Consider the following 21,420-nt stretch of genomic DNA (forward strand, 5'->3'; position numbering starts at 1 on the left):
GTGTCACCATGAGCAGCAGACCCATTTTAGAGGGCCCTTTTTACATAAATAATGTAGAATTCACAATCACTCAAATAAATTCATAAAAACTGCAAGTGAGCTTGGTAGTTTTTCTGTTCCCCCTCTCTCATCATATCATTTCCTCTTGAAGAAAATATAATCTGATCAAACATTATTCAGCTTTAAATATTGTTCAGCTTTAAAGTTACTGTGCAACTGTGTAATAAAAATGTGCTCACGACTTTGGCCTTGAGAGCGATAAGAAGCGATCGCCTCATCCTGCAGGTGGAAGATATCTGCAAGCGAAGAGGCTAGAACACCCAAGGCCGATTTCCTTTTATGGAGTTGTTTTTCTGCTAATGCAGCACTTTCCTCACAACCCCCTCCTGTAAGTTTTAGAGAATATATACCCATCCTTACAGCAAATATTGGGAATCTCCTGATGTGAGCTGTGTTGAGAGGTTGTCTCTGTCTCAATAAAAGTTCACTGATTCCCCATCTGCTGCAGGTGTCCGGTTGTCTTCATTCTCCGCCAGCCTGGTTAAGTCAATTCCTCCTTAACATCTAAAAGAACCTATTTAATGAAGGAAGACGGGTTCACTTTGTGTTTAATATTATTCTATTGCTGTTGTTGTTTTTTTTATATCCTTCAATTGGCGTCACGAACAGGATCCGCTCCAGGTCAACTGGAACGGATGGGAGGACATCGGCCGTGGTCTGAGTGAACGGAGTTTGGACAAAAGCTGTGTGCACACAAAAACAAGGTAAGCAGACCTTTTATTTCTGCTATATTGAACATTATAAAAATACTTAGTGTCCAAACTCCTAGTAATTCATAACCAAAATTGTCTGGCTTACTTAAGGCTTGTTGAGAATCAGACAAGTGAATAAGAGATAAGTGAATAAGAAATAAGTGAATAAGTGAATAAAGATAAGAGTGAACTGAGGTCTGACCACGGTTGCAGCCGACGGGTTGCTCTCCGGTGTCGGATATATACCTCAGTGCAGGTCTGGGACCTTGAAAGGGTTTATTAGTAACGCCTTTCTAAACAAATTAAAAGGTTAAAGGCCTTGAGAATATTTTTTAGTAATATTCTCTAAACTACAGAAGGGTTAGGAAGGCCCAGAGGACTTTATTAGAAAAGATCCTCTAAAACTTAAAAAGGAGAAGTACTGGTTGGAGTCCAAAGGAGGGGTCCCTTTGATCAATAGGAGAAAACGGATCTCTTCTTAAAACCCCGATGATTTTAGTGTTTTAAATGTTTTGATGTTCTGTTTGATATTGGACACACATAAATACACGCTGAATGCTTGCTGTGGAACACTGGGCAGGACAGTTTGGTTCTCCGTTGTTCACAGATTACACAATTAAAGGAACTAGGTTCCTCTTTTGGTTAAAATAATACACCACACATAGAATTTTTTTACACATTTATTACATACATAAGGAGGGTAATGAGTGACTGCAGGTAATGTATGAAGTGTGAATGAGACGTGTGAACAAGGTGACAACCAACTAGCACCCCTATCAGGAAGCTCTAGGCAAGGTTACCCGCCAGACTCCGGTTTGGTAGAAGCTTGGTAACACCTGAAGGGATATTTCAGTGCTGACTCACCTTTAAAGCAGCGCCCCAGCTGTTAGTGCCTAACAGAGGCAGAAACCCAGCTGGCCCAAATTCTCCTTTAAAATCAATAAAAGAACACTCCTCCATTGACAGTAAAATGGATGGAGAATTAGATCGAGAAACTAATGATGATGGTTGGGGTCCCGGTGTTATTCTTAGCACATTGGGAGAACAATTAACATGTGTTGAGACAGTCATCAACTCCACACACCAGCCTAAAGAAGCAAAAAAGCAGAAAGAGTCATTGAGGAAAACAGCTGAAAGGTTAATGAAAGAAAAGGGAAAGGATGAGGGGAGTAGTGGTAACTGGGGAATAATTTGGCAGAATAAGGCTATGCAGGCAAAAGAGAAAGAGGAAGAAGCCAACTCAGCAGCAGCAGGTGCAGGTGTGATGAGCGGGGTGAGACACAGAAAGGAAGCAGATAAGCACGCAGGCCGCAAAGCTAAATTTAATCACTGGGTGTGTTTATGGGAAACTGCAAAACCACACATGAAGAAAAATAGGTCTCAGCCACCTCCCTATTCTGCCTCAACTCCTCCCTCAGCAGGCATATATCCGGTACTTAATATCTCTGGTGGAATAATGACTATTGGAGAAGAACCGCCCGTAGCTCCAACTCCCATAGATACCAAGCATTTTTGCCCAGGAAGCTCCTCTCTGTCGGCGACATCCTCAGCTAGTAGTAGAGCCCCCTCTTCTATGTCCCATTGTTTTGGAACCGGATCTGAGGGCCTAACTGACCCATTTGCGAGCGCACCATTTGCGGTTCGAATGAACAGACAGGGACCCACTGAACAACAATTAACTGATCTAGAAGCAGCATTACGCAGCTGCTTAAATGAACATAGGTCAGTGGTCCAGGTGAATAATCGTGTTGCGTCAGCCCCTCTTTCCCGGTCCAACCCCTTTGCCAGCACTCCTGTCGCTGTTAAGGGAGATCTGACCGCTACTGCAAAAACTGAGCCTGGCACTTCACCAAATGTCACAGTTACCATGTCTTTGGTGGGCCGTCAGGATCCGGAAACACAGATGAGTTTAGCCCACGTTTTTGCTGACACTGCTAACCCACCAGGCGGGGAAGAAACTGAGGATACTGATGATGAACTCAGTGACCTTAACAATACACCCCTCCCTACCTCTCCCAGTTTAGGATATCAGACTAGATCTAAGGGCCCTGTGCCTCAGCCTCCAGGCATGTTTCCCCTGGTCCAGACTAAAGCGCAACGTACACCAGTGTATCAACCTTATTCATTCGGAGATGTCCAGGCCCTAGTGGACAAACTCCCTGACATAACGGAGGGAGGGAATGCCTGGTTGGCTGGTTTGGATAAATACACAGCTGGACAGGACCTCGCACTGGGAGATTTTAGAGCTATTATAACTAGGTGCACATCCCGATCTCAGGCAGCGGACCTGGAACAAAATGCGGGTACTACCATGCATGAGAACGAGGTGCCACTAATGCAGGCCTTGAGGTTTATTGGACCGGCCCTGCGCAAACAATTCCCACCCAAAAATCAAGGCACCTTACAGAAATTTAAATGGGAGGGAAAGCAAAATCCCACCCATTATCTAAATCAGGCTGTTGAAGACTGGGTGAACCATACAGGTCATCACCCCAGTAGGACTTGTTCACAGAGCATGTGGTTTAGAAGGGCGGTGCTGAGGGGCATTCCGGAGTCAGTAAGCCAGAAAATGGAGGATAATCCTGATTTGCAGGACTGTGACTTTGCAATCTGGAAGAAACATTTGATTTTTAATCTTAACAAAGTGCAGATTAAGTCTGATGATAAAGCGGAGAGCGTCGAAGATTTACAGTTGCAACTGTTGAAGGTTCAGCTGCAGAAAGCTAAAAACGACCTGGGTGGAAAAGGTGACAAGCCTAAAAAGCAGCTTGTGGCCGCTGCGGCTCCCCCTCCTGGTCCAGTTGCCCCTGATTTGTATCCGAACCCATGGCCAACTGATCCACAGCCCCCCCAGTATGGTGCTTATCACTCCCCGGCCCCTTATGGGCAGAGAGGTTCCCCATTTGGAGGAAACAGAGGTGGTTTCAGGGGAAGGGGTCAGATGGGAGGTGGTAGGGGAGGCCAGATGTATGTTTGTTTCCGGTGTGGACAACCTGGACACTGGGCTAAAGCGTGCCCTTTGAACCCGGCTGCTGGAAGAGGCAGGGGAGCCCGTGGTGGGCCCTATCAGCATCCTGGCCACAGAGGTGGACCTCGTGGTGCTTTAGTTGAAGTGCCCCCGGCCCCACAGATGCCTGTGATGGGGTGGGAGTACTACGAGGGTGGTCCCCAGCTATAGGACACCCCACAGACTGCCCAGGACGGTGAAGGGACAACGGCGGACCCTATGCTGTCCATAACTGTAGATAGAAGAAGAAGCAGCTTTTTAGTGGACACTGGAGCTACGTACTCCACCATTAAGGATGTTGCTCGTGAAAGACTTACTGACAGAGTGATTACAGTGGTGGGCATATCTGGGGAACCTAAAACTCTGCCTTACACCGTGCCCCTCCCCACAACTGTTGGAGATCAGACCTTGTTACACAGCTATGTTTGTTCAAAACAGGCGCCTGTGAATTTACTGGGAAGAGACTTGTTGATTAAATTAGGAGCCACAATACTCTGCTCTTCACAAGGCCTAACTGTGACTCTCCCTACTGGGGTTGTACTTCCCTGCTCTGATGGGCCAGAGGGAGGTGGTCAGTTTCTGCTGCAACCCTCCTCCTGTTTGGCGGACTCTGCTGACATCTACTGGGCATTATTGGAAGTTGAAACACCTGCTGAACCAGGAGTTTGGACTGCTTTTCAGCAATGGCGGCCGTGGCTCTCACTTCTACATCCTTATGTCCCTCCCCCTGACCCACCTCATGTTACACTGTTTTATGACAGGCATGACACCACCTGGTACCAGCACATGTTCCAAGAGCAGTGTGAGGGGCGGGCTTGGTCTCTGAACATGTCGTGCATTTTTGCGGCACCGGAGGGAGTGGCAGCAGCGGTTACTTTTACAACAGATCAATTACAGTGGTACATGATGTCTGATGAGGCAGCTCCCCATGTGTCACTGGCCTTACATCCTGGACACCAGGCTAAGGAGCTGGGTGGAATGGTTAAACGTTCCCTTGCGGCCACTGACTGGACACCTACAAAACTCCCACAGGTTTTGTTTTCTCCATCTACCAAGACATACCAAATTTTAAATGATTGCTTTAATTCCTCAACACTGCAACATGGAGTGGTCAGCGGGTCACATGGCAGAGAACACACAGACCACTGTGATGCTGCGCCTTTACTCGACTCTCTTCCAGATTGTTTGTGGTCCCATGGACCCACAGATGTAGGTTTAGTTGATGTGGAGCCAGTCTCTTTTCAACTGTCATCTGCTACCCCTTTGTGGCAGCCTCAGTACCCACACAGACCGGAGGCTGAGGCTGGGATTGCAGAAACAATTTCTGGTTTGGTCACTGCCGGTGTCTTGGAGCCCTCCTGCTCTAAGTGGAACACGCCCATCCTACCCGTTGAGAAAAAAGGCACGGGGAAGTTCAGAATGGCACATGATTTGAGAAGGATTAATGCCTTACTTGGCACTCCTACTTTGCCTGTGCCTAATCCTTATGTTGCCTTGACCAACCTCCCACCATCTCATGCCTGGTTCACCTGCATTGACTTGGCTAATGCCTTTTTCTGCCTCCCACTTCGTGAGTCACTGCGTGACATTTTCTCATTTACATTTAGAGGCCGACAATGGCGTTACACTCGCTTACCACAGGGATTTGCCCTCTCCCCAGGACTGTTTAATCAGTGTTTGAAAGAACTTTTACAAACCAGCCCACTACCATCTGACTGTATGTTAATACAATATGTGGATGACCTTTTGCTGTCTGCCCCCACGGCTGACATCTGTTTGGAGGCCACCAGAGTGGTACTTCACCACCTGGCCAACACAGGTTTTAAAGTGAGCAAAAACAAACTACAGATTGCAAGAAAACAGGTTTCTTTTCTAGGCCGCATGGTCTCACAGTCCGGTATTTCCTTGTCCCCAGAACACAGGAACTCCATTTTGCACCATCCAAAACCTCTAACTGTAAAAGACATGTTGTCATTTTTGGGCCTGACTGGTTACAGCAGGACCTATGTCCCAGACTATGTTGGCCTTACTTCCCCTTTGCGCGCTTTGGTAAATGAACAAGGCATGAGAAACCTCTCTGCTCCCCTCTCATGGACTACAGAAACAGAACAGGCGTTTATAAAGTTAAAACAACAGCTTTCTGTCGCCTCTGACCTTGCTGTGCCAGATTATGCTTTGCCTTTTCATCTTGATGTTTCTGGAACTGGAACCCATATCAATGGTATCCTGTTCCAGAAAAAAGGGGGAGAGAGAAAAGTGTTGACATATGTAAGCGTAATGCTTGACAACACTGAAAAACGCCACCCACCGTGCACACAACACGTTTCTGGACTTGCAAAAATCATTCAGAAAACAGCACACATAGTGATGAACCACCCACTAAAAATTTTGACATCACACAGTGTGGTGGCCTACGTCTCCTCACAGGCCTTCACACTCACTTCACTCAGGCAGAGACGCCTCAGTACCATTTTGGAAGCACCACACATCACCTACTCACATGAAGGCATAAACATGGCTGATCACATGGGATCGGGGGAACCACATATGTGTGAAGAGGTTGTGCAGGTACAGGAGAAAATCAGGCCAGATTTGCAGGCAGAACCTCTAATGGATGCAGAAAAAGATTGGTTCACAGATGGATGTTGTTTCAGAACTGAAAGTGGAATGTTGAAGGCTGCATGGGCAATAGTGGAACAGACAGACATGAGATGGAAAACGGTGAAAGCAGAGCAGTTGACAGGACAACAGTCTGCACAGAGAGCTGAACTGAGAGCGGTGATTGAAGCCTTAAGGATGGGAAAGGGACAGAAAGTGAATATATACAGTGATTCAGCTTATGCTGTGGGAGCAGTGCATGTGGAGCTCAAGCAGTGGCTAAGAGCTGGTTTTTTGACAGCCAGCGGAAAGCCTATTAAACATGAGATAGAAATGAGGGAATTAGCGGAAGCACTGTTGTTACCTGTTAAGGTGGCTGTGGATGCATTTTCAGGTTGGCCAGAAGCCTGGCCGACAGCAAGTGAAAACAGTAGAACTGTGGTGAAGTGTCTGATTAATCATTATATACCACAGCATGGGTTTCCCGAGGTCATAAGGTCGGACAATGGTTCACATTTCAGGAACCACGATCTGCAGAGGGTTGAAGCCGCATTAGGTTTGAAACATAAGTTTGGCTCAGTTTACCACCCCCAGTCCCAGGGGAAAGTGGAAAGGATGAATCAAACTCTAAAAACTAAATTGGCTAAAATCTGTGCACAGACCAAATTAGATTGGGTTAAGGCATTGCCTCTTGCATTAATGTCCATAAGATGCTCAGTAAATCAAACCTCTGGTTACACTCCATTTGAGTTGGAGCATGGCAGGCCTTTTCCTGGCCCCTCCTCTCGCCTGTTAATGTCGGATGAAGCTGATTCAGACCTCGATCCGAGGACATATTATAACATGCTCCGCAGTTTTGTTGCCCAGTATTCCTCACAGGTCGCTGAAAGAAACCAGCAAGAGCTGAAAGAGGCGGCTACACCTGGAATGGACTACGTCCTCCTGAAAGTCACAAAGAGAAAGTGGGCTGAGCCTCGCTGGACAGGCCCTTACCGCATAACAGAGCGGACCTCCCACGCTGTCAGGCTCGAAGGGAAAGGTGACACCTGGTTTCATTACACACAGTGCGCTGCTGCCACCGAACCAGGAAGAACCTTGAGAGAGGTGCAGAAGGACCTGTCAGAAGGAGCTGCAACAGCATCACCAACCACTTGAGGGAGCCAAAACTCAACCTACAAGCCGGCTGGTTACAAAAGGGGGTGTTCTTCATACTGAACTAAACATTTTTATTTTTCTATTTTTAACATCTTTTATGACTTTGCTTTTATATTGGCTTGAGTTTTTAAGATTTACATTTTACATTGCAATAGTTTTAACCGCTGAAAGCTCATTTAAAGTTGTGTCACTGATACTTTTTGTTGCTCTTTAACTCCTAGAACACGCCCTTGGCGAGGTGGGGGGAACTGGACCACCTTTCTCTGCCCCATCATCCTCTATTAGAAGACACCCAAGCTAAGTAAACATGTCTTGGCCCTTTCCCCCTGAAATGACAGGCAGGCAAAGATGTTGCGTCTTTGTTTGCTTCCTGGCCCTGGGTCTCATTCCCATTGGCATAATCCTGATCTGTGAAGGGCCCCCGACACTTCTGACACCTTCAAGTTCAAAAGCTTCGCCCCCTTCTGACAGTCCCAATCTGACAAATGTAGCCCCTAGGGTCTTGCCCACCACTTCCTCTCCAGTTTTGCCCACGCCCGATCGATTTAGAAAGAAACGAGACACGGTTACCTCCTGTACCCCAAGTACGACTAGAATGATTACTCTCTGTGTCCCCAACAATAAAAGTTGGGTAGTCGAAATAGATTTCGCTAGCTTCCCAGTCACTCCCGTCACCAAAGACCAAGGGGGGGATCTTTTTAACCTTGCAGTACATCTCTCCTCCTCAGTGTGGTATATAACCCTGGGAGGTTGGCATCAGTGGAAGTGGTCCAGTTTAGTGTCAGAAACGGACCTCGATTGGTCCAAGCACTCTAGGGGTCAGGCTTTGCACTGGAGAAACCAAAATATGCTCAGAATAGCAAAAAAACCGGATCTTTCAGGCTTAATTTTTACCCTAAAGGATCTGGCCTTGACCTCCTGTCAACAATTTATACTTGCCCCTTGGACTGATCGCACCGCCCTGTATTGGCAAATGGAAATATGCCCTAGCGTTGGTGCAGCTCCAAGCTCTGTAGTTAAAGATGATAACCCCACCTTTAATGGCCCTCCGGTGACATATACAAACGGGGGGAGAAACGGCCGAATACGCATTGTAGACACAAATAAAATGTCTAAAGATGACCTCTTCCAAATTCTAACCGGTATTTCTGGAGCCACAAACAACTGGTTACTACTAGCTGAACAAGCTGCTGACAAGACGGCTTCCGACTGCATAGTATGTATGGGAGCCCGCCCCACTTTAAGAGTTGTACCGGCGCCAGTCAATAGTGCATGCCTCCTGCATCTTATGAACAATACAAAACGAGGTCATTGCTCATATCTGGAAAACCACTTTCCTAAAACTCAACGCTCGGTCTCTAATAAACCACCTTTCTTTTCTTCAGATGTAGCTGTGAACAATTTCACTTGTATTAACCTGACTGGCAATGCAGTAAAACTAGGTAGCTTGAACTCTTCTTGGTGCACTGAGATGACGGTTATGAAACCAAACTTCCGACCTACGGCTAGGGCTGATTTGTGGTGGTGGTGTGGCAAAAACAAGTTATATGATGGTTTCCCTCGGGATGCGTCAGGTCTTTGCGCTCTCATAACTCTTATTTTACCTGTTTTAGTCACTCCAGTAGATCTCTCTATAGAAGTACACGAAGTTGGCCTCCCATCCTCCTCTGAACGCCGCTCTAAACGTTCTCTAATCCCAGGTTCAGCTCATAATCCAACCTATATTGATGCTGTAGGTATACCCCGTGGGGTCCCCGATGAATATAAACTGCGAGACCAGGTTAAAGCAGGATGGGCCTCGATACTTTGGATGGTTGAAATAAATGCGAATGTAGACAGAATTAACTACATTCACTTTAATGTGCAACTGTTGGCTAATTACACTCGAGATGGTTTTGAAGCTGTGCATGCACAGTTATCTGCCACTTCCCTAATGGCTTTCCAAAACAGGGTCGCAACGGATTTTCTCCTCGCAGAAAGAGGCGGAGTCTGCAGCCTTTTTGGTCAGGAGTGCTGTACCTATATCCCCAATAACACAGCTCCTGATGGTTCCCTCACTAAAGCTATTACTGGTCTCACAGCTCTTACTGTTAAAATGAAGGAACACTCGGGCGTTGATACTGCCATGTGGGACTCTTGGCTTAACATGTTTGGCAAATATAAGGCCCTTGTAGCTTCCATCCTAGTTTCCATCTCAGTTTTTGTTGCTGTCCTAGTCACCTGCGGTTGCTGTTGTATTCCATGCATTCGATCCCTCTTCCAGAGACTGATTGTTACAGCTTTCACTCCTGAGGATAAGGATCTCGCCCGGCAGATGCCTTTATTGGCTAGTCAACTTCCCACCTCCTCGCCAACGGATGATGAAAACTCTGATCGTGAGGGTGACGAACATTATCGTCTTTCTCTTGTTTAAATGCTTCTAGAATGGTTGTTTCTCTGTGGTGTTTTGTATTAGACTTGTTATTAATTGTTTCCCTCACCCACTTCCTCTTGAAGGATATATCTGGTTGAACTGTGTCTGGTCGGGTTGTGAGGGTTAAGCGATGTTCTCAGGGTCTCTGGACTTAAGCCTGAGCGAATGTGTACTCCCACCACTGGATATAAATTGTTTTTTTTCCACACCCCTTCCTCACGTTTTACCATATTCACTTTTGAATGTCCTTAGCAGTTACCGTTCTGGGTTTATTTTACGGTTGATTTATTCTTTCACATTTTCACGTTTATATCTCTCATTATTATAGTATATTCTGTACTCTCCACATTTTTATCATTACTTATGCTTTTTGGTTGCTGGGTTACAGGAACTGTTAATTTTGTGTCACTACCCTGGTTGCACTGACTCGTGTATCCTTGTGTGCAGGACAGCTGTTACTGCTTTCGTCGGGAACCGAGACTGCTTGCAGCCGACCCCTGGGCAGGGTGGTGCCTGGACTCTTTTCTCCTCATCTGCAATGACAGATAAAGACAAATGATAAGACCCGAGGAGTTTTTCGAGCCAGGCTTCGACACGTCTCTGTGTTCCTTTGAATGTTACTTATTTTTGTGTGTTGACCCATTTAAGATGGGTCAAAAGGGGGATTTGAAGAAAATATAATCTGATCAAACATTATTCAGCTTTAAATATTGTTCAGCTTTAAAGTTACTGTGCAACTGTGTAATAAAAATGTGCTCACGACTTTGGCCTTGAGAGCGATAAGAAGCGATCGCCTCATCCTGCAGGTGGAAGATATCTGCAAGCGAAGAGGCTAGAACACCCAAGGCCGATTTCCTTTTATGGAGTTGTTTTTCTGCTAATGCAGCACTTTCCTCACAACCCCCTCCTGTAAGTTTTAGAGAATATATACCCATCCTTACAGCAAATATTGGGAATCTCCTGATGTGAGCTGTGTTGAGAGGTTGTCTCTGTCTCAATAAAAGTTCACTGATTCCCCATCTGCTGCAGGTGTCCGGTTGTCTTCATTCTCCGCCAGCCTGGTTAAGTCAATTCCTCCTTAACATCTAAAAGAACCTATTTAATGAAGGAAGACGGGTTCACTTTGTGTTTAATATTATTCTATTGCTGTTGTTGTTTTTTTTATATCCTTCACTCTCCTATGATGAAATTTGCCTTCATCACTTTGAAATTCGACTCCAAACAGGACATTCAGTGGTAACTTCATACCTTTTTATAGTTTAGCCACTTTCTAAAGCTTCCTTTCCCTACACATTGATTCAATTCCCAGCTCTTTTAAAATAATTATCTTCACAAAACATTATTGCAAGCAGATACTTAGGCCTTGTTTAAAGCTCTGTCTTGAAGAAATCTGGCGTTAGACCTTGATATATTGCATTGATGACATGGACACAGACATCTCGCCGGTCCTGTTATATTTCTTTAAAGGCACCTGGAAGTCTGTCACCTAGGACACACGCGTAGCTCGTTAGTTATTGTACCAATGACATGCAATGTAAGTTGTCTGCAAGCAAGTCCACGTGGTCAGAAAAACCAGGCAGGTATGAGGACATCTGCACGGACCTTAGTCGACCTTGCATATGTGGAAAGTATAATCGAGGCTTTAACCATCACCTTTTCTTTTTGGATCCATTTCATGTTAGCTAGCTTGTTAGCTTGCAGCTGCAGTGGAGAGGACTCCCTCCCTTAATTCAACCACAGCCACAGCAGGATGGGCAAAAATTAATTGAGAACCTAAAGGCCAGGCTGAAATCTGAAAAGGGAAAAATTTGGCCCTCAAGGCTTGAGTTTGAGACGTGATTTAAGGTATTAAAATTGTGTGTGATTATGAGGCACAAGATGTGTTGGAGTTAAAAACATGGTTTTCAAAAGCTGTGTGATTGCTATGTGATTGCTTTTCTCTATGTATACCACAAACTGCTGCTTACCTCAATCTCTTCAGCTACTTTTGGATAAAGTTACATAAAGTCTTACCAATGGTGTGGAGGCTCTTGTAGCCACAGTCCATATGACTGTAGAAATACAAAATGTTCAGTAGCCATTGTTGCACATATAAAGGCAGGTCTTGTGATGCTCTAAAGCTCTGTAAGACCCACATAACAACAAAAACAGAGTTAACATAGCTGCTGATACAGCTGTGGATCAACAATGAATAAAACAAGGAAAAGAAAATAAAGTCAGAAGCATTTAATTATTATTTCTGCTGTATTTCCTCTGTGTTTAATCAAAAGATGTTTCAGACTAAATGAGAGCAGTCAGGGGATTTAATCCACACTACTGTAGTACTGAATTAGTTACATAATCAGGCTGAGACTACTTAATCACTGCCTCCATGACAATACAGCCACTCCACACTGCACACCTCCACTCACGGGAAGCCTAGGGGAATTCTGCACGAGGAGACAAAGAGCACATTTGCAGTCACGGCCTGAAAGGCGATGTGAGTCAGCCTGATAGTACAACTTATTTTGAGTGGGCTTTGCTACAGTGGGAGCTAAATGGATAACTCCAGCTCTCACAAAAGGCTTTTTCCCCCGTCAGCGGAGGAGACAGTCTGGGTTACAAAACAGGTTTATTGATTTATTATCTGGGAGTAAAATCGAGTCCCTTGCAGAAGTTGGAGCACGAAATGATGTGTGCTTCAGGGTAGAGGAATTTAGATTCAGATTGTGCATTTAAAACCGATAAAAGTTCAGATATCGTGACTTTAACAAGAATGGAGAAAGAGACATGTGATATGATGTGTAACTGGCAGTCCACAGTTCAGGTGTAATGTTGTATTTACTCACTGGTAAAGGTCATAGACAAAAACAGAAGGAAATGATCAGTGCCAAACACCAAATATCTCAATATTATTGCTTTTTAGTATTCATTTGTGTAAATTGTAAACACTGTTCAGGTCATAAAAAGAAAAGTATGAGCAATTGGGGTCAGTATGAGTATACTGGCAAAGTTTCTTGCTGGTTTGTGCCATTGAGTGCGTTTCCACCAATTGATTCACATTTGAAGTAAACCAGCTGAAATGGGCCTTTACGAGGTTTTGAGTGGTATTGTCTTACGGTCAATATTTTCCCATTAAACCGCCAACAACTGTCCCTCATCATTAACTACCTGTTTGGTTTAAATGTGAAGAGAAGTGATTTCGAGTGATGCAACAATACTTTTGAATTTTCATGAAGAATGTGATGTAAATCAGATTTGGCCCATAGGAAGCAATGTATATGTACTAGCAATCTCAAGCCTCCTTACCTTAAATGTTCTGCAGGAATCCTCCAAGGCTCCTTATTTGGGCCCCTTTTATTTGTACTTTGTATTAATGATCTCCTTTGTGCTGTAATGTGCAGTAACATTGTCTTAAGCTACTCTTCTTTTTTATAGATTTCTTCTAGAAATAGGTGCAACAATTTAGTGAAGTATTTGAAAACTCATAGAAATACAGTATATAAGGTAAAAACAGAGTTTCTTCTAACAACCTAACAAGTCAATATTGGTATGATCTCCTTTGTTCTTCAACATAGTCTGAACTCTCTTAGGAAAGCTTTCTTGGTATTTCTTTAAGCAGTATTAAGTAATAGTTCTCCAGACTTCTTGAAGCACATTCAAAGCTCTTTTATGGATGTTGGCACCTTTTGTTTTGTTCTCTGTCAGTATGATCCCACACTGCTTCGTTAATGTTCTGAGGTGCGGGCCTCCCAAGCCAAACAGGTCTTTTCAGACTGGAGTGCAGGTCGAAGCTAGAGAACAAAGACATAGGTTACTCAAGGATAACATGCAGACAGAAGGCAAGAAAATTACTCGCATGAGGATAGTATGGTCAGGCAGAGATCTATTGCCACACTAGCTCCTAAATGTGCTTCCTTGATGGAAAACATCCCGGAAGCACAGGTGTGAGAGGACAAGCCTGGGTAATTGACCTATGCATGGGTGGAGCCAGGGCAGAACATCCCAGTGCCACCCAAACACTGTTATACAAAATGACAATAATTTAAACCAAAATGTCAGGAGTGAATGTGAGTACAAATGGTTGTCTGTGTCTCTATGTGTTAGCCCTGCGACAGGCGGGCAACTTGTCCAGGGTGTACCCCGCCTCTCGCCCTATGACAGCTGGGATAGGCTCCAGCGCCCCCCGCAGTCCTGAAAAGGATAAGCGGGTGGATGGATAGTTATTTGTTTTTCACTGCCTGGTCATTAACAGAAGAAACACCAATTCAGTAGGATCACCTTCAAAGAGAACTATTTTAAATTTTTTGAGTAGCAAGTCATTCTCATTTTATAATGAGAAACACAATATTTTGGGTTATGATCATTTAAAGTGCAGCCATGTGGTTTTAGAGCTTTTACATGGACTTGACAAACTACGTTTAAATTAATTAAACACAAAACTGACAGGGAGATTGATACCAGTGCCACCAGTGTCTTATGGGTTCCCTACATTTGGACAAACTGTGCTACCAGTAAAGATACTAAATATTGGCGTAGCTTAGCAGTGGCAATAAAGGAGCAGACTCGTTGTTCTTGTATTTATCAAGTTACTATTTATAGTTGTTTCTGTTGTTTGTTTTGTTTATTGTAAAGTTTTATTTGACAAGTCTGGAAATTGTGAATGAATGTGGCATGTTTGCATCTTATATTTCCTTATATTTATGCCCATTAGCATGAGAAAAGTAAAGAAAAAGAAGCTAAAACAAGTTGTCTATATACACATAAGAGATTTTTTGTGAAAGCTGACAGCAAATTCTTTCAGCTCTAGTTGTCATGCATTCACAAGAGTAGATGCTTGCAAACACCTTCACGTTCAGATCACAGCCTATAACATAAACTGCTTCAACCCTATCTCTTTTATCCCCCAGCCCTGTTGCCATTACTCACCCTGGAAGGAACTGTAACTTTGAGAAACAACATCTAAAGGAACTGCTTCATTTCAAGCAGCACTTGCAATAAGTTTCACAGCTTATGTGTCAGATTAGGGGCATATTTTTAGTTCCTGTAAAGGATAAACATAGTACTATTTCACATCAATTTTATTTACAACAAATGTTATATGAAGACCAACAATAATGACTTTTTCCCAGCCTCAGAACCGGAGCGCTGTTCCCAACGGAACAAATACAGAATATACAGATTCAGTTTCAAAACAATAAATAACTAAACCCCCCTAAATCTGGTGCAGACTGAAATGGAAATGGCAGTTATTTGGGATAGTTCATGCATCAGTAACTTAAAGAACTGCTTAAAGGAGCACAAATGAATTGAATTAATAGTTTTTGTCTGACATTATCAGTCTGTTGCTTTGTTATTGTTGAATTTTAGCTCACTCTTCTATATGACATTGCTTCAGTTCGTTGAGATTGTGGACATTCATGTGAGTTCCTGTGGCAGCATTTCAATAAGGTTGAGGTCTGGACTTTGACGGGGACATTGCAATGCCTTGCTGCGTGTCTTTTTTTGCTTCTGTGCTTGGGACCTTCACCTTGTTACCTGATCCAATTTCAGCCGACCTTTTAGCTATCAGATAAATGATGTCACATTTAACTCTGGAATACTTTGGTACTACTTGTAGCCCAGGTCCAACTTTTTCTAATTGTATTGTCATCAACTTAAACATTGAACGTGCTAACTGAGGCCTGTAGAAATGTAGCTCTTAGGTCAGACTTTGGAGTGAATTTGCAGGGTCATCAACTGCTGGTAAGATTGTGGCATTGTGTTAACACACACCTGACTGCTCCAGACCAGGAAACTGCCAAAACCTTTGCTTTTAAAGAAGTGCTTGCACTTGCTGATGATCAGTTAATCACGTGCATATAGTTAGCAGCACCTGGCTGCTACTTACCCTCTTAATTCCTATGGAAGTTGTAAGGAAGGGCTTAGTTTTTCACAGGACTGCTGGCAGAGTCAGTGGGCTTTACAGATTTTGACAATTCGATGGAATATTTCTGCATGTAATACCTTGTGGAATTTAATCATTTTAACGTCATATACGAGTAGTTTTTGCTGACACTAGACATTTTCTCTTTGGCACTTTGGCCCAGTGTCCTAAAACATTTGCATTGAAAACAAATCAAAAAAGAAAAATGCTCTTTCTACACATTACATCTGAAAACTGAGGGAAAGCACTAAGGAGAAAAGTCGGAAATCACATTTCAACTGTACTTAGTACTGTGACCACTAGGTGGTGGTGTTGATCCACTTTAAGGAATGTCACGACAGGTTTATGCAGAGCAACGAGTTTCTTCCAGGGAAAGGTGTCGCTGTCAGATCTTCTGCAGGACACCAGTAGCACCAAAGAGTCCACAATGAACTTTAAGGCATCCAGTATCAGCAGAGAGGTTAAACTTCATCTCATCTACATCATCTTCATAACATTTCTCTAGATACTTATTTTAAATGTGTCCATAGCAGAGCAAAAATTGGTACTAGAAAGACATCAATAAGCAGGTAGAGAAGAGGAGACAACACAAAGAAATGGTGAAAAGCTGAAACCTCACTGATGATTAAAAAGTTAGTTACTTCAGTCCAAGAAGAACATTTGTACTTTATTGCATCACTTATACTTTTAATGCATCCTCATACTTCTTTTTGGTAAAAACAACAACAACAACCTCAACAGCCAAATAGTTAAACTATTTGAGCGAGATTGCATGCAAAGTTTTCACAGCTCTTATTTGCCACACAATGAGACCACGCAGCACTTTGTGTGGTGCCCCAAACTACCACCTGGGTACAGCAAGAATGACCACAAGCCACTACAATGCTAGAATTTTACCACAAGAGCAGGTAAACAATGCACTGTTTATTAGCATTGTTCTGTGCAAACAAAAGCCTAGTGTGCTCAGAAAGCCTCATGATCACTCTGAACTAAAAGAATTCAAAGAGGGCTGAAAAAGATCTGCTCAGATAAGAAGCCAAAACTGAAGTAAAATCTTGAATTGATGAATTTGTTAAAATATTGAAACAAACAAATCCATGAAGATGTGCTAAGACTATTTTTCTCCTGTAGTTTTCTTTTTTTAAACACAAATATTTTGGCCTCCTTTTCCAGGCAGGTCTTTAGTGTCAGAGCAGATGAAACGCAGCCCTCTGTCTGTGATTATTAACAGTCGGAGCTGCTCAGACTCCAAACAAGATGTGTTTGAGGTCATAACGGGAGTCTGGGTGCTGTGCCAGCATGACATTACAGCCTGGATCCTCTTGAATGTCGCCTTTGTTTCCTCCCCCAGATCTGTGTTAGAGGCTTCAGCAGGATCCCTTTCCTCCGCCTGTGAAATAAAGCCCAGGACCCTTCCACCCTCCCCCAGACACGTCTAAGTTTTGTAGTCCTTCAGAAATTTGGACTGTTTCAGCAGCGAACTCTCGCAAGGAAAACAATAAATTAAGACAACACAAACAGAGACATTTTGAACAATTTACAAAAACAAAAGCAAGCTTTCAGTTTGCAGCTGCTGCCAAATAAACAGGTGCCTGCAACAGTGTTGCGCTCCTCATTGCATACCGCAATCACACCTTGTCCTGGCAGAAAAAAGTCAATGCATATTGAGCATATTGAACTTGTTCATCTTAACTGGTGAGTCAACAAATTGTGTTTCAAATCCTCAAAGAGGTTTAAAGTTATTGCAAAACTTTTGGTCTCAATATCTGAACTTAAGATCTCTTAATTCTTTGAAAGCATAAGAAAAGCAAACAGCCAGATGAGTATTACTAAAAATATTTGCCATAAATAATCAGACTGTATTTATAGATCAGTTTGTGTTTACATGGGACAAGTAAAGGTCAGTTAGTAAAGGGGTCAATTTGACATTGTTGTCATTGTTTTTCAGTGAAATAGAGTATTTTAGAGTATTCAAAAAAAACCCACTTCAATCAATTTAGAAAGTCAAAAGACAATCATTATGATGCCTGAAAGTAACCATAGCAACCTATTACCATTTTGGCCCACAAACAGTTTACATCTCATTTATTTGGGATCTATACCATGAATGAGGCTGCTGTGGCTTCCCTTCATGTTTAAACTGAGGCAGTGATTCTGTAGCAGTAGATTGCTTAATGCTTTGGAGCAGATTTAAACACTCCAGGGTTTCTCCTTCAGTAAAAAAAAAAAAGTTGGCATCCATTAAAGATACTTTGGCTTTTCACCAAGGAAAAATTGCCAGTAGTGAAGCTTGAAACACAGTCAGGTCGTGGAGGCAGCAGACTAAGCAGGGTATTCCAGATGTTGTTCTCCCCAGCCACATTTTACAGTTCCTTCTGGGGGATTCCAAGGTATTCCCAGACAAGACAGCATTAAAAAAATCCCCTCTCATCCCTGCAGGCGGTCTGTTCTTCAAGATCGGGTCCTCCACCCGAGGCCTGGGAGCTTGAGGCTCCTGCGCAGTATCTTAACTGTTCCTAGGACTGCACTCTTCTGGACAGAGATCTCGGATGTTGTTCCTGGGATCTGCTGGAGCCACTCACCTAGCTTGGGGGTCACCACAACGTGCGCTCCAGGTACAGATGTTTGTGTATACTATGCCGACCACTTGGTTATGGCGTTCCATGTATGCTCTGCCAGCTAGTATTTTGCACCATGCTGTTATGTGCTGGATTGTCTCAGGGGCATCTTTACACAGCCTGCACCTGGGGTCTTGCCTGGTGTGATAGACTCCAGCCTCTATGGATCTTGTGCTCCAAGCTTGTTCCTGTGCTGCCATGATTAGTGCCTCTGTGCTGTCTTTCAGTCCAGCTTTGTCCAGCCACTGGTAGGATTTCTGGATGTCAGCCACTTCCTCTATTTGCTGGTGGTACATACCGTGCAAGGGCCTGTCCTTCCATGATGGTTCTTCCTCTTGCTCCTCTTCTTGGGTTTCTGCTGCCTGAGGTATTCACTGAGCACATGCCAGCATTAGAAATGTGTACATCAGAGGGACAGGTCAGGTTGAGCAGGACCACTCTGTGTGGGACTCTCTCAGCCCTCCTAACTTCACCAACCATCCTGTGAGTATATGTCTTATTTATTTATATTTAATCTAAGTTTAGTCCAGGTCTACAGCTCTGATGTTAGGAGGAATTTTGAATTGCATCAGCACAAGCATAATTGCACAAGACCTTGTTTACTAAGTGAGCTGCAAAAGTGAGAACCGAAGCTGCAGAAACTTTTATGAATGAGAAATTACAGTGTGGACAACTGTTATTTAATTGGTTTCAGCAAATTCATGTGAGCTTACAATGTGTGTCATTACGACATCCTACACAGGCCAGTGAGAATCACTACTGATGAAACTTAATCTGGCTAGTGATTGTTGTCGCTGAAAATGACTCACATTTTTTAGAATGTGTTGCTAATTTGCTTATTATAGTGTCTCACATTAAACTGTGTGAGTAATCAGCCGAAATAAGTTTAACTTTCCCTGATTGATGTTTCAGGAAATCAGCATTTAATGATATATCAAAGAGAGGTGACTCATTCCCTCTGATTATATGGCTTTGTAAGTGTGACGATATCAGGCATTTAATTGGAAACCGTGTATTATGGAGGGCAGCGGCAGCGCTATCATTCAGTGGGTGAGTAATTATGATGCAGTGACAGTTTTAAGGGACAGTAAAATACTCACTGTTGGAGCACAGGCTGGTAAGGTTGGTAATTATGCTGTAAGAAACTAAATTCTTTAACGATTTAACAGATCATCTTTCTGACTCTGGTTTATTAATTATATAAACGCTTGTTAAATTAAAGAAAAGGGGTACAATAACTATAATAAATGAATAAAGTGTTTAATTTCGTGTCTCTTTACTTCTTTGTGGGAAAAACACGATGTGTGAACAAGTTAAAAATAACATTAAAATATATGTAGGAAAATATTTCTGAATGATTCAATTAAATGAGATTCATTTTGGTCAAAGACATTAAAAATGGTTAAATCACACCTAAATCATTCTGGGTTGGTTCTGGCCAGCCAAGAACAGGAAACAAAGGAAATGATTCATACAGACAAGAGAATTAGACAGCAGAAGATTTGAAAAACATCGCCTGGTCTAATGAGTCTTGATCTTTGCTGCATTGTTCAGAAGGGTCAGAATTTGGTGTACGCAGCATGGATCCATCCTGCCTTGTATCAACAGCTCAGGCTATGGGTGATGTGGGGGTGTTTTCTTGCAACACTATGGGCCCCGTAGTATCAATTAAGAATCTTTAAACACTACACCCCACCTGACTCCTGAGTGTTGTTGATGACTGTGTCCATCCCTTTATGACCACCCATCTTTTGATGGCTGCTTCCAGTAGGATAATGAACCATGTCACAAAACAAAGATCATCTCCACCTGATTTCTTGAACATGACAATGAGTTCACTGCACTTAAGTGACATCCACAGTCACCAGATCTCAATCTAATTGAGCACCTTTGGGATCTGGTAGAATGCCTTATTAAGTCTGACTAATTTGTACTGATCAGAAGCAGTCACACCAGGTGTGGTTAGTATCTGAGTTACTGATGGCGATCTAATAATCATTACCCAATGATTTATTATATCTACTACAAAGTCTTGTAAAGGGAGTGGACTGATCCATGACGATCTTTTCTGGGGGGGTCTGTATTATTGTACAGGAGGGCCACAGGGAATCCATATATTATCTAAATCACCTCGCTGCCTCCTATATGGGACAACATGGATTCTCAAAATGTTCTCATCTAATGTATCCATTCATATCAATGTATGGTATGCATATAGGACAGTGGATCTGCAAAAAGTACAAAATGTTCAAATGCGATGTTGTTTTTATATAACTAAACAATATTTCTTCTTTGTGATCCACACAGATTTTCATTATTTTTGTTGTAATTCTGGTATCACATAGGAAGAGGAAAAGGGAAAAAAAACAAAACAATGCATTTTCCTGATTTGAGTTATTAATTAACTCGACTTTGGTGGGATGGCTTTGACTTCTGGGCTACGTTAGACCATTATAATTGTAAAGTTAACTTCTGATTTAATGACACTCCTAATTGGTGTTTGTTATGCATTTGTATATGACCAAGTACTATAAATGTGTTTAAGATGCACACTGTCCCCAACTTGAAGGGGCATTAAGAGAAAAAAGTATATTCATACTCATTTTTTTAAATATTTTTGATAATGGTAAATGATCAGGAGCTAATCATGAAGTGAGCAGGAAGAGTAACTTCACTATAAATAATGACCATATAATCAATATTGGGGGGGGGGGTTGGTGCCCTATGCCTCTCTTCAGTACACGCTCCTGGTTGCTGTGTAATAAAATCCTCGTTTGTGCACCATATCTTCATACCGACTATTAAAAATATTTGTATATTGGCTAATTAAACTATTTAATCGGAAGAATTACTAATATGTTCTTATATAACGCAACATTTCTGGAGTGGATCTTTACAGTAAGCATGATTAAGTCAGACAGAAACCGGGGGAAGGGCTGTGGACGTTAACTGCGCACGTAACCGGGCCACGC

General features: G+C 43.0%; 2 protein-coding genes and 1 long non-coding RNA gene across 3 annotated transcripts; all 3 read left to right on the forward strand.

Annotated features, from left to right (window-relative positions):
• The first annotated feature begins 428 nt into the window (after nt 1–428).
• LOC146701713 (uncharacterized) lies at nt 429–10,949 on the forward strand. The gene is made up of 2 exons (XR_014922222.1): nt 429–764; nt 7,225–10,949. It is a non-coding gene; the product is annotated as an uncharacterized LOC146701713 (long non-coding RNA).
• Nucleotides 1,016–3,930, forward strand: LOC146701714 (uncharacterized). The gene has a single exon (XM_085468028.1). The coding sequence runs from the start codon at nt 1,723–1,725 to the stop codon at nt 3,928–3,930; it is 2,208 nt and encodes a 735-aa protein (XP_085324154.1). The 5' UTR covers nt 1,016–1,722.
• Nucleotides 3,905–6,802, forward strand: LOC146701715 (uncharacterized). The gene is made up of 2 exons (XM_085469263.1): nt 3,905–6,573; nt 6,752–6,802. The coding sequence occupies exons 1-2, from the start codon at nt 3,979–3,981 to the stop codon at nt 6,800–6,802; spliced, it is 2,646 nt and encodes an 881-aa protein (XP_085325389.1). The 5' UTR covers nt 3,905–3,978.
• Nucleotides 10,950–21,420: the final 10,471 nt, after the last annotated feature.

Source organism: Copadichromis virginalis, linkage group LG9, assembly GCF_057382275.1.
Source record: "Copadichromis virginalis isolate Kocher_CV1m ecotype Utaka linkage group LG9, C_Virginalis_male_GT1.1, whole genome shotgun sequence".
In the NCBI taxonomy this organism is placed as follows: Eukaryota; Metazoa; Chordata; class Actinopteri; order Cichliformes; family Cichlidae; genus Copadichromis; species Copadichromis virginalis.